General features: G+C 41.5%; 1 protein-coding gene across 4 annotated transcripts in view; it reads left to right on the plus strand.

Moving 5' to 3' along the window:
* The window catches only part of large2 (LARGE xylosyl- and glucuronyltransferase 2), a 35,097-nt gene that overhangs the window by 7,431 nt on the left and 14,609 nt on the right, over positions 1–13,057 (plus strand). For 2 of the 4 annotated variants that reach the window (XM_058078309.1, XM_058078308.1), the window contains 2 exons: positions 10,185–10,358; positions 11,519–11,811. In XM_058078309.1, the coding sequence (XP_057934292.1) occupies positions 10,259–10,358; positions 11,519–11,811 (393 nt within the window). In that variant the 5' untranslated portion in view covers positions 10,185–10,258. Of the gene's footprint in view, positions 1–2,767; positions 2,851–4,908; positions 5,506–10,184; positions 10,359–11,518; positions 11,812–13,057 lie in introns of those variants that run through there. The other 2 variants (XM_058078306.1, XM_058078310.1) reach the window with 2 other exon arrangements.

Consider the following 13,057-nt stretch of genomic DNA (forward strand, 5'->3'; position numbering starts at 1 on the left):
GAGTTGTGGACTCCTTATAGAGCAGCTACGCACAATAACACACACAGAAAGCTTTGTAGATCTTCCAGAATCTGCACCTATTCCAGCTGTATTTCCAAAACATTCATTCATTCATTTTCTACCGCTTTTCCTCACGAGGGTCGCAGGGGGTGCTGGAGCCTATCCCAGCTGTCTTCGTGCGAGAGGCCGGGTACACCCTGGACTGGTGGCCAGCCAATCACAGGGCACATTTAGACAAACAACCATTCACACTCACATTCATACCTATGGACAATTTGGAGTCGCTAATTAACCTAGCATGTTTTTGGAATGTGGGAGGAAACCGCAGTACCCGGAGAAAACCCACGCATGCACGGGGAGAACATGCAAACTCCACACAGAGATGGCCAAGGGTGGAATTGAACCCTGGTCTCCTCGCTGTGAGGTCTGCTCGCTAACCACTCGACCGTCGTGCAGCCCCAAATAAACATAAAATGAAAAAAATCAGCAGTAATTTGACAAGAATAATATTGTAATATTATGGAGGGAGGAAAAATAACATTGAAGTGGAATTGAACTCGGGCCTCCCAGCTGTGAGGCCTGTGCGCTAACCACTTGTCCATATAGCGAGCTTTAGGGAGCTTAAAGTAACATGTATGAAAAGAGGCCAAGCTTTGTAAAAGCAAACATTATGTCAATCAATCAGGGAGAAATACTCTTACCAAGTACTCACAAACAATGTGAATGGAAATGGAAAATCAGTTTTTTGCCATTGCCCATGAATTGTACGGCCACAGTAAAGTATAATGGGAGCAATATTGTGTGTCAAATAGGTTATTGATTTGCTGTGCTGAGGAGTTAATGACGGAACAACACAGCCTCCACTTTTATCTTCTCATGTTTCATAGCAAAGCCAGAATGAAGCAACATGGGATGCTTTCTGTCTCTGACGTTGACGTGGAAACATTGCGATAAATAAACTGTGAGCCATGATAGAGACCTCCATCAGACCGCAGTCGCTCATGAAAGATCTTTACTTCAAAGTTTGACTTTGTGTGTATGCTGCAGTGTTGACAGAAAGAATATGTCTTATTTTACCCGTGCTTGGGCTCTTATCTAAGTCAGTCAGCACTTTTTTGAAAGCGAAACAAACGAGTCATACTTTAGTCCTCAAATGCAGTTAGACCAGGGGTTTAGACCAGGAATTTTTCCAGGAAATTTGGTGAAAAATGAAAGAAAGACTGCAAGGGCCACTATGATATTTTGTAAAGCAATGCGTGTACTATCCTAAGAAGTTATATATTTATATTATATATATATATATATATATATATATATATAATTTATATTATTATTATAATATTCATTCATTCATTTTCTACCGCTTATCCTCACGAGGGACGTGGGGGATGCTGGAGCCTATCCCAGCTGTCTTCGGATGAGAGGCGGGGTTCACCCTGGGCTGGTGGCCAGCCAATCACAGGGCACATATAGACCCATTTAGTTCCGGGGGTGTCCAAAATGCGACGTGGTGGCCATTTGGTGCGCGTGGTTGTTTTTATATTGGCCTGTGGCATCTTTCTAAAACTATAGTTCAACAAAAAAACATTCATTCATTCTTTCATTTTCTACCGCTTATCCTCACGAGGGTCGCGGGGGTGCTGGAGCCTATCCCAGCTGTCTTTGGGCGAGAGACTGGTTGCCAGCCAATCACATGGCACATATAGACAAACAACCATTCACACTCACATTCATACCTATGGACAATTTGGAGCCACCAATTAACCTAGCATGTTTTTGGAATGTGGGAGGAAACCGGAGTACCCGGAGAAAACCCACGCATGCACGGGGAGAACATGCAAACTCCACACAGAGATGGCCAAGGGTGGAATTGAACTCTGGTCTCCTAGCTGTGAGGTCTGTGCGCTAACCACTCGATCGCCGTGCAACCCCTATTACATTATTATCATTATATTATATATAAGTTATATATTTTTCCCCTGCATAGCTTTTGAATGTTAAGTTGCTGTGTGATGACTTTAACTTTAGCAGGAGTCAGATTGTTACCTGCCTGCAATTTCCAGTGGGTTGAGGCTCTAGTCTTGAGTTTATTTCATAGCTCATGATTGGCTCCTGTCAAATAAAGAGCTGCCTGGTCCTCATGTACTGGTGCGTGCCACAATATACCGTTTTATGATGTGGGCATGTGTCTCTGATAGTCCGCTGTGGCTGGCATATGTACAAATCATTTTTTTACTGTAAATTTTGTGGGTGCTGCTTATACACCTGTGTGGCTTTGACATAGAAATGTACCGTAGTCGGTTCCCGGCAGCCAAAACATGAACATTTTGTAGAGAATAAATTTAGTTTTACATGCAGAAAACAATGTGACATTGGTTTTATGCCCCCAGTTTTCATATGATCAAAAAGCTTTTGTCCTTGGTTTGTGTCCGTTTTTGTACATAACAAACTAGTTCTTTTTGTCCTGTTATTGATACCAAGTGCTCAAACAAAGCAACCTCCACGTTGCTTTCCCAATGTCCGCACATTTTTTTATTGACTACAACTGCATATAAAATAGAATTATTCTCTAGAAAAATTCATTGAACTGATGTTTCCTGTTGGAAAACGTGTAGGACTGAGCGGTGGACTGGTGGTTAACATGTTGCCCTTTATAGTCGGGCGATCAAGGGTTGTCATCTCTGTGAGAAGTGTGCATGTTTGTGTGCATGAGATCAACTCCTGCTTTTAGTTGCACTTTGGTCAGCAAATTCAACACAATACACAACACAAACACCAAAGAACACAACGTTTGTCATGACAACACATCACATACGCCTCGTTGGAAGACTGGCGATTGCATGCAGCTGTGTAAGTAAACTCCGTCATTGTGGCGACTTTAACACCACACACAGACACACACACACACACACACACACACATAATGAGCTATAACATCAGTTTATATACACAACAGTAGATCCACATGGTCTTTTATCTACTTTTTATAAGAACTGAAAAAGAAAGTGGTTTATTTAGGGCAGGGGTCTCAAACTCAATTTACCTGGGGGACACTGGAGCTAGGGTCTGGTGAGGCTGGGCCTCATTAGGTTTAAAAAAAAAAAAACACATTTATTAAAAACAATGCTTCAATGCTTTCGCTTCTGCTATACCCTCCACTTTTTCAATGCTTTGGTTACGGTTTTCCACAAGAAAAGTTCTGATAAAACATTCCACTGTTCTGAAATATCGGATTTTTTTTTAATAAATAAACAAATAAAGACTAAAGAAAATAAATAAATCAATCAGTAATAAATAAAATAATAAAACAGCAAATTACAAAAACGTAAGAAACCACATATAGCTGGTGGGTAGAGAAATTATTATTTTCAGATTCAAATGAACAGTATTAACAGTTTTTTTACCTTTAACATTGACATTAATGAAACTTCATAATTTTTGCCAATTAGCAAGTTAGCATCGTACTCGGTTCCATCTGGGAGCAGCGTCGTTAACTTTAACCACATGTTTGATGAGCTGCTTTATCTTGTGACTTCTATTTACTGTTTTTTTTCCAAATAATTCCCGCATTTATTTGTAGCCAGCGTGGGCCGCACTAACATTAAACTAGCCTCAGACTAGCGACCCGCGAGTTTGAGACCTCTGATTAGGGGTACCAAAAGTTCTGCATGTCCTGTTTTCATGGCCTGTCCTGTTTTGATTGATCACTTTTTTTAAAGAAAGTTATTAAAATTAATTATTTATAAATGTATTAATAATTAATTATTTAAAAAAAGAAAGTTATTAAAAAACAAATATTTATTTAGTATTATTTCTTACTAATTGTATTATTTATTTAATTTGTTAATTATTTTGTCATTTTTTAAAGTGTATTTTATTTAAAGGGACCTGTTGTGCTCATTTTTCAACCCTTTGTATTGAGTTGTGCTCAGCTACACAAAATAACCCGCACACAAAACTTTTTAGATCTTCCAGAATCTGCACCTATTCCAGTTATATTTCTTTTAATTTACGTATGCTTCCTGTCAAAATGGTCTGTTTTAATTTATTACAACCACGGCTTGCCTCCGGGCTTGTCCAATTCTGTTGTGATTGGTCACACGCCTATGTGCTTCGTTGACAGCATTGCCTTATTTATTGATTTGAACTAGCGTCCCGCGAGCCGTGGGTTTGAGACCCCTGATGTAGGGTGACAAAAAGTCCTGCATGTCCTGTTTTCATGGCCAGTCCTGTTTTTATTTATTTGTTTTTTATTATTAAAATATGAATATTTATTCAGTATTATTTCTTACGAATTGTATTATTTATTTAATTAGTTAATTATTTATAAAAATATTTAAAGTGTATTTTATTTAAAGGGGAACTGTTGTGCTCATTTTTCAACCCTTTGTATTGAGTTGTGCTCAGCTACACACAATAACCCGCACACAAACCTTTTTAGATCTTCGGTAATCTGCACCTATTCCGGCTGTATTTATTCTAATTTGTGCTTCCTGTCAAAATAGTCTGTTTTAATTTATACCTACCACGGCTTGTCTCCGGGCATGTCCAATTCTGTTGTGAGTGGTCACACACCTATGTGCTTCATTAAATATGAACCGTATAAGGAAGTCCGAGGTTCGAGTTCGAAGTTTTACCACGCCTTTTGAAACATCCCAAACTTCTTTCAGGCCTCACTTCCAAACGTGCAACCTCATTATCAAAAATGTTGGCATCGTTTAACACGAGAATACAACATTCTAACTACATTTATAGGTCAGAAAAGTGGAAAAAGCATAATAAATCCCGCTTTATTTAATGTAATTGTTTATTATTAACTTGCAAACTTTATTTAGTGTTAATTTCTGTTTCTTTGTGAAAACAAAGCTAGCATAAAAATGTAGTGTTTGTATATTTATTTCCCCACAGTAAAAGCTGCAAAGCTTCCTTGCCGACGGACGCCACTGATCTGTGCTTAACGATGCATGTCAAAGATGACCTTCATGAAGTCAGGCATGCTGCTTCTTGTGTATAATGAGAGCGCTCACTCCCTCATGATTTCACGTGTTGGTGTGACTCTTGAGCACAGACAAAGTAGCGTCCATACGCAAGTCTCCATCGTTAACCCCCCGGCAAACAAGTCAAAAACGTGTCGTTTGTGTGTCAAAGTGCAGCCCTTGTGTGGCTGACAATACGCAAGGTGACACCAATCTCTTGTTTTCTACTCCTCTTTCCACGGATCTCCTCCCATTGGTGAGAGGAGCTCATTCCTAACAGGAGGGGCTGAAATCAGAGTCCTCCCCTTAGAAGTACAGACATTTCTCACATGTTTGTGCAAGAGGTGAGGTGGGGAAAAAAAAGAATGGAGGACATGAAGCAGTGACACAGGTGGAAGACGGGCGACAAAATGTCTTCCGAGCAACGAAGAACAGACTTTGACTGTGGAGTTTATTGCCGGAGAGAACTTTTCATTTTTTTCTGTCTGTTCGTCTTGGACTTATCAGCACATTTATGAATCCGTCACAGGTAAGACCGTAAGACAAAGGTGGAAGGACCTTCCATTTAGTTCCGGGGGTGTCCAAAATGGGACGTGGTGGCCATTTGGTGCACGTGGTTGTTTTTATATTGGCCTGTGGCATCTTTCTAAAACTATAGTTTACCAAAAAAACATTCATTCATTCATTTTCTACCGCTTATCCTCACGAGGGTCGCGGGGGTGCTGGAGCCTATCCCAGCTGTCTTTGGGCGAGAGACTGGTCGCCAGCCAATCACAAGGCACATGTAGACAAACAACTATTGACACTCACATTCATACCTATGGACAATTTGGAGTCGCCAATTAACCTAGCATGTTTTTGGAATGTGGGAGGAAACCGGAGTACCCGGAGAAAACCCACGCATGCACGGGGAGAACATGCAAACTCCACACAGAGATGCCTAAGCAGAGATTCGAACCCAGGTCTACATGCTAACCACTCGTCCACTATGCGACCTCTTTAACTCTTTCTTTCATCTTTCATTTTCTACCGCTTTTTCCTCACGAGGGTCGCTGGAGCCTATCCCAGCTGTCTTCGTGCGAGAGGCGGGGTACACCCCGGACTGGTGGCCAGCCAATCACAGGGCACATATAGACAAACAACCATTCACACTCACATTCATACCTATGGACGATTTGGAGTGGCCAATTAACCTAGCATGTTTTTGGAATGTGGGAGGAAACCGGAGTACCCGGAGAAAACCCACGCATGCACGGGGAGAACATGCAAACTCCACATAGAGATGGCCGAGGGTGGAATTGAACCCTGGTCTCCTAGCTGTTAGGTCTGCGTGCTAACCACTCGATCGCCGTGCCGCCCCTCTTTAACTCATTAGACTGTAATTAGATTTTCGATTTCCACACAGAGATGGCCGAGGGTGGAATTGAACCCTGGTCTCCTAGCTGGGAGGTCTGCATGCTAACCGCTTGACCGCCGTGCAGCCCCCAAAAAACATAAAAAAACATTCTTCAGTAATTACCTTAAATGTGCCCTAGTCATTAGTTCCTCAGTAAATACTAACGTTAAAACGTAAGAGGTTAAAACACAAATCAATACAATAAAAAGTACTATGATATTATCCATAGGTATGAATGTGAGTGTGAATGGTTGTTTGTCTATACATATGTGCCCTGTGATTGGATGGCCACCAGTCCAGGGTGTACCCCGCCTTGTATTAAAAGCCAGTGCAAACTTGTTTTTTTTAACACTGATTTAAAACTCTTGACTGAGGTAGCAGTTCAAGGTTCAGGAGAGAGCGGTCAAGAGTTCCGCCCCGTCTCCTCTGGTTTTCATCCTAGACCAGGGACACTCTAATCGACGCTGATCATTGTAGAGATTTATAAAAAGATTTTCAAATAAGATGTTAAATGTTACCAATAACAGGCAACTGGTGGAGAGTAGCGAGTACAAAGTAATGCAGCCACATTTTGGTCCTGTTGTAGTCTGCGAGTGGAGGACTGTTCAAGGCCAAAGTATAAGGACTTACAATAGTCAAGGCCAGATATGATCAAAGAATTTAAACAACAGTTTCCGTCTGGTTCGGAGGCAAATATGGCTTGACATTCCCTAAGAGTCTGAGCTGAAAATGTAACTTCATATTCAAAAGAACTATAAACAAAAACACTAAGGCTTGTTACTGAGGGGCCACAGTGGGAACTAAGTGGGACACACACATTTGGATGTCTGTTTTACACACATCCAGTCTGTTGCATCTTGTAGACTTTTAAGTAGTTGATCAGACAAGTTGGTTTGTGAATTGAAAGGCAATCATCTGGGAAAAATGGAATGGGATTTTATATATTTTTTTAAAGGTATCCCAGAAAAGAACAGGGCTCAGGATTGAGCCTTGAGGTGCGCCACATGATAAAGGGGCTTTCTCTGAGGAAAAATGTTCACGGAGAAGGATATGTTTGATTGAAGTATGATTTAAACCATTTTAGGACAGTGCCTTTGAAACCTGCATATGACTCGAAGCAAGACATAAAAATTTGATGGTCAACTATGTCAAATGCCATGGTGTCGTTTAAGAGTAGCAGCACAGCACTGCCATAGTCGGCTATTAAAGACAGCTCTAATATACAGCTTGTAATGTATTTGATAAGAATGGGGATGCACTCGGAAGTAAGTGAGCTATTACCGTATTTTCCGGACTATAAGTCGCACTTTTTTTCATAGGTTGGCTGTTCCTGCGACTTATACTCCAGAGCAACTTATAAATGAAAAAATTATTTATGTTACATAAACAATGGACACCTTTTGTGTTCATGTTTATTTTTTGTGTAGCTGAATAACCATTGTGTTAGCATATCTTACACCTATTCAGCCTGTTCTCTATTCTTTTATTGTTAGAACTCGCCTTCCAAGAGGACGTAATGTCTGTTTTGGTCAAGTAGGTTGTCAAATAAATTACCTGCAAAAAATGCGACTTATACTCCAGTGCGACTTATGTATGTTTTTTCCTACCTAATTATGCATTTTTGGCCTTGTTTGACTTATACTCCGGAGCGACTTATAGTCCAGAAAATACGGTAATTAGATGGTTAGGATAAAAGGCCCAACAGACTCAAAGATCTTCCATTTTGGACAGCCTTTGATAAATCAGATCATGAATATACAAAACCAAATTAATAAAAACAGCTGAGCACAGAGGAATAACAGCCTCTGAAGCCGAGCGTTTTGAGTCATCCCAAATTTCTTTCAGGCCTTACTTCCAAATGTGAAAACCTCATTATCTGAAACTTTGCCATTGTTTAACATGAGAATACAACATTCGAACTACATTTTTAGGTCAGAAAAGTGGGAAAAACATAATAGGTTCCCTATAGTTTTTAATTCAATTTCTTTTTATCTGTAATGTCATTATTTTTTTGAAGGGGGGGGGCACATAGTGACCAAGTGGTTAACATGTTGGTCACACAGTCAGGAGATCAGGAAACTCTGGGTTCAAATGTCCGCTTGGGCATGTCTGTGTGGAGTTCTCCCATATGTTCTCCCATATGTTCTCCCAGGTTTCCAGTTTCCTCCCACATTCCAAAAACATGCATGTTTAGGTTAATTGTGACTCTAAATTGTCCATAGGTATGAATGGTTGTCAGTCTATATGTACCCTGCGATTGGCTGGCGACCATGACCACGCCTCTCACCCAAAGTCAGCTGGGATAGGCTCCAGCACGACCCCCACGACCCTAATAAGGATAAGCGGTATAAAAAAATGGATGGATGGATGAGAGATGGGTCTTCCTTTTGAGCTTGGTTCCCATAGCAATGAGTACTGTACTGTGTTGTAAACTTTGGGATCTGGCATTTCCTGGTTAAAACGGCCTGCCTCCCCCCATATCTTATCTGGGAACGAAGAAATTGACTTTATGGTCCCAGTGCCTTCTGGGTTATCTGACTTCCATGACCTATGGGTTAGCTAGTTTTCGACAAGTTCACCGGGCTCCCCAGTTATCCATTGTACTATTGTATCCTAGGTGTCTAGGGAAAGATGGGGCGTAACAGACGTGTAAAAAGAAAATAGGTCAAATACAATCCAGTATTTAATCCCAAAATAACAAAAAACAGTCTCCACAAAAAATGTGGATAAAACAAAAAAACAAACCTCAAAACCAGGACTTAAACCAACCAGTGAAGCAAAAGTAGCCAAACACAAACAGACTCACCAAAAATACAATACCTTTTAAGTCGCAGTATGCAATTAACACAATAAATGAACACATAAATCCAAAATGGCTGAGCACACAGGAAATAGCATTTATCACACACACACACACACACACACACAGCAAATGTTTGGTCGAGCAGGAAGAGAGAGGGCACTGTTCACCTTCCAGGTGTGTAACCACTCTGGGAAAAACACAAAGCATCCACACCCACTATGGGATGTAACAATTACCAAGCATGAACATGGTGGGGAAAAAAAATCTATATATTGATTTGATGAAGTATTAGCATGCATACTGTACAGTACATACTATATACCCGGAATGGCAATACCTTCCAAATGCTAATGCACAGTGACTGAGGGCAGTAGACGTGACAATGAAAATGTCTGCACATAGAAATGCGTGTATTATTTACAAATGTGTTGGATTAAGGTCAACATGATTTGATGATATAAGCCAACATAAAATACTTTCAATTGAAAAAGGATTATGCAACTGGTCCACTTTGACTTTTCTAATCCAAAAAAGAACAAGTACTACAGTGGAAGTCCGATTCAATAAGAAACACGCCTTATTTCTGTAGATTTTCAATACAAGAGAACTTGTTTTGTTGTGATTAAAATCGGTGACAATGTTGTAAAGCGAAAGAAAAGTTTAGAAGAGTTGATTATCTGCTTGTCATCAGGATTTTTAATCTGTACTCTTATACTCTATGTACTCTTCTCCTTTCCTGCTTTCCTTTTCTTCGTGGTATAAGCAGAATTATGGATTATCCTCAGTTTTTTTTTAATAATATACAGTTCAAATTCCCCTAGACATGTGTAATGCATGTCTCGGTCTTTGAACGCAACTTCTCACACTGATATACACTTTATTTATCTCCAAGGTTAATAGACACAGATAGACGACTGTACTGTGTTTTTACCTTTTTTCTTTCACATCATATTTGCTCCCAAATGCTAATTTCATGATAACGTCTTTACTCTCATAATGTCCTCCCCAGCGTGATGATGCTTCATCCTACCTGAGCTTCCTTCCACATTTTCATCCGTCGATGCTGTCAGTCGCCATCCCGTCATGAACTTGCTGTGTCGAGGACGTCTGAAACTTCTAGTGGCGTCTCTTACGGCCGTGGTGCTGCTCACCTGGTTGTACCTGCTGTCTGGAAACCTGTACAGTAAGTACAAAGTAACACAGAGACAAGTACTACATGTCCCATGGTGTTTTGCTACAGAATCGCACGGCAGCACCAACAAACAACGTTGAAATTGGCAGAGAGTAGTTACACTGGATAGATTATATTTTACTTTCTTGGGTTTATTTTTATGCAAATTTTAAGCGACTGGAGCAGGAGGGGATAGAAAACAAGAGAAAAGAGGGAAAAAGTGAGGTAGAAACCACAAATCTTTCGGTTTTCCGGTTTAATCCACTGCCGTCCTGTGTCTTCCTCAAGGCCACCAACTACTCGGGAATGCCCTGAACATCTCCTGACGGAGGCATATGTACTGGAGACATTTAGTCTATAAAAGTTATGAACAGAATCAGTGACAAAGGGCAGCCCTTGCAGTGCAACCATCACTGAAAATAAGTCGGATTTATCGCCGGCCTTTTAAGACGTGTCGATGGGATTGAGTTGAGGTCAGCAACACACCATCCCCACCATACACGTTTCTGACAGGGTTCTGTTTCCCCTCCTGAGACAGCCAATGATGGTCCAGAAAGGAAGTCATTTGGAAGTCGTTCTTCTTGGCTTTCCCGATCTCCTCCCATGTCCGAGTTTTGGCCTCAGCGACTGCCCAAACCAATACTTTCAGCTGCTTTCGGGCTCCCATGGGCCAAAAACACCAGATCAGCTTGACCGCTGATGTCAACAAACGGGTTCTGGATTTACCGCCACCTGTAGGAGTAGCTCTCCCAGTCCCTGTCCCTTAACTGGAATACACAGAGGCATGTCGGGGAATCCTAAGGCGTCTCCCTGTTGCAGCTGCTATGCTTTACAGAACCACTAACTGCAGAACGACCTCAGGTGTGCCTTGTTTTCCCACCCATCACAGGAAGTGATGCCAAACATTCCCACTCACACCTATGGGCAGCTTCGAATTTCCAATGACGCAAATATGTATATTTTTGGAATGTGGGGGGGAAACTGTTGCAAGGCTCCACAAATACAGAGAACATGAGAACTGTAGGAATCAAACACAGAACTCCCTGGTTATGAGTGCTAAGTGCGTGAGCCACTATATAGTTTGAAGACAAGGCGCATATCCATGAGTAATACTGTACTAAAAAGTATGAAGTACAGTAGAATGTTTATATTTTTTATATGCTTGTCCACAGATGATTGCTCCATCCTCATTCCTCCCTGTTTGACCAACACGCCTGCATCTCCGCTTCTGGAACAAGCCGTCCTTGAGTCACGGGTTCGAGAGGTGGAAGCAGAGAACAGGCAGATCAGACTGCAGCTGAGCCAATCGCAGGCCTCTGTTGGCCAGCCGGCTGAGGGAAATGATGGCAACCAACAGTGGGGAGCCTCTGCCGACACGGGACCAGAGGATGGATACAAGACAGCGGAGGAGAAGAAGAACAACCACACGGACTGTCCAAGATTGCCTACCGTCCAAAAGTGTGAGGTCAGGAAATACTGATATAAATGAAATGTAGAGCAGACGCTCACTTAGGTAGTTTAGCATTCAAGTACTTTAACACTTAAACACTTCAGCACTCAAATGTTTTTTTTTTAACAAATTTCATGGTTCTCCCAAGTGCACTCGGTTTTATGCCTGTTATTTTTATATATTCTTTCCTCTCTACTTTCATGTCATAGGTTGTACTAAAGATGGAATTACTCACTGACTATAATTTTGCATGTAATAACATGGACATATGTTGATTAATATACACCGTCCCTGTCTTTTTTTCATTCATTCATTTCCTACCATTTATGGGTTTAAGGGTTTAAGGGTTGCAGGGGTGCTGGAGCCTATCCCAGCTGTCTTCCGGCGAGAGGCGGGGTACACCCTGGACTGGTGGCCAGCCAATCACAGGGCACATATAGACAAACAACCATTTACACTCACATTCATACCTATGGACAATTTGGAGTCGCCAATTAACCTAGCATGTTTTTGGAATGTGGGAGGAAACCGGAGTACCCGGAGAAAACCCACGCATGCACGGGGAGAACATGCAAACTCCGAGGGTGGAATTGAACTCAGGTCTCCTAGCTGTGAGGCCTGTGTTCTAACCACTCGACTACCGTGCAGATGCTCATTTTTCAGCCCTTTGTATTGAGTTGTGGACTCCTATAGAGCAGCTACGCACAATAACACACACAGAAAGATTTGTAGATCTTCCAGAATCTGCACCTATTCCAAAACCCGGAAACCTATTTCCGAAACAGTCTGTTTTAAGTTATTCCACCCGTGGCACGCACACTCCGCTGCGATGGATCACACCAAGTACTCCTAAGTACTGTGCGACTAATTTTGTGGGTGTAGGAGTTGAAAATAAATGAATAAAAGCCTTTGGAGAGCTAATTGAAAAGTGGTTAGGAGCTACTGGTAGGAGACCCCTGACTTAGCATGTATGAACTAAAAGAGTGCTAACGTAGGTCCGCGTTTACCGCAGGCATAGCGTGTCCGACATTGATACACCCCTCAGATTAGAGAAGGAGAACTGTCCTATCTGGTCATGCTCAAAGACTAGAAAGGACAGCATTTTTCAGCATAGAGAAGAGAAGAAGAGAGCTGTCCTATCTAATCTAAACTGATGAAGCCTGCTCGTGATGCTGAAAAACTAGATAGGACAGGTCTGATTTGACTACTAATCAGACTAGATAGGACAGGTCTGGTTTTAGGATTTGACAGGTTGGTCTGT

This window comes from Doryrhamphus excisus, chromosome 7 (genome assembly GCF_030265055.1).
Source record: "Doryrhamphus excisus isolate RoL2022-K1 chromosome 7, RoL_Dexc_1.0, whole genome shotgun sequence".
Classification (NCBI taxonomy): domain Eukaryota; kingdom Metazoa; phylum Chordata; class Actinopteri; order Syngnathiformes; family Syngnathidae; genus Doryrhamphus; species Doryrhamphus excisus.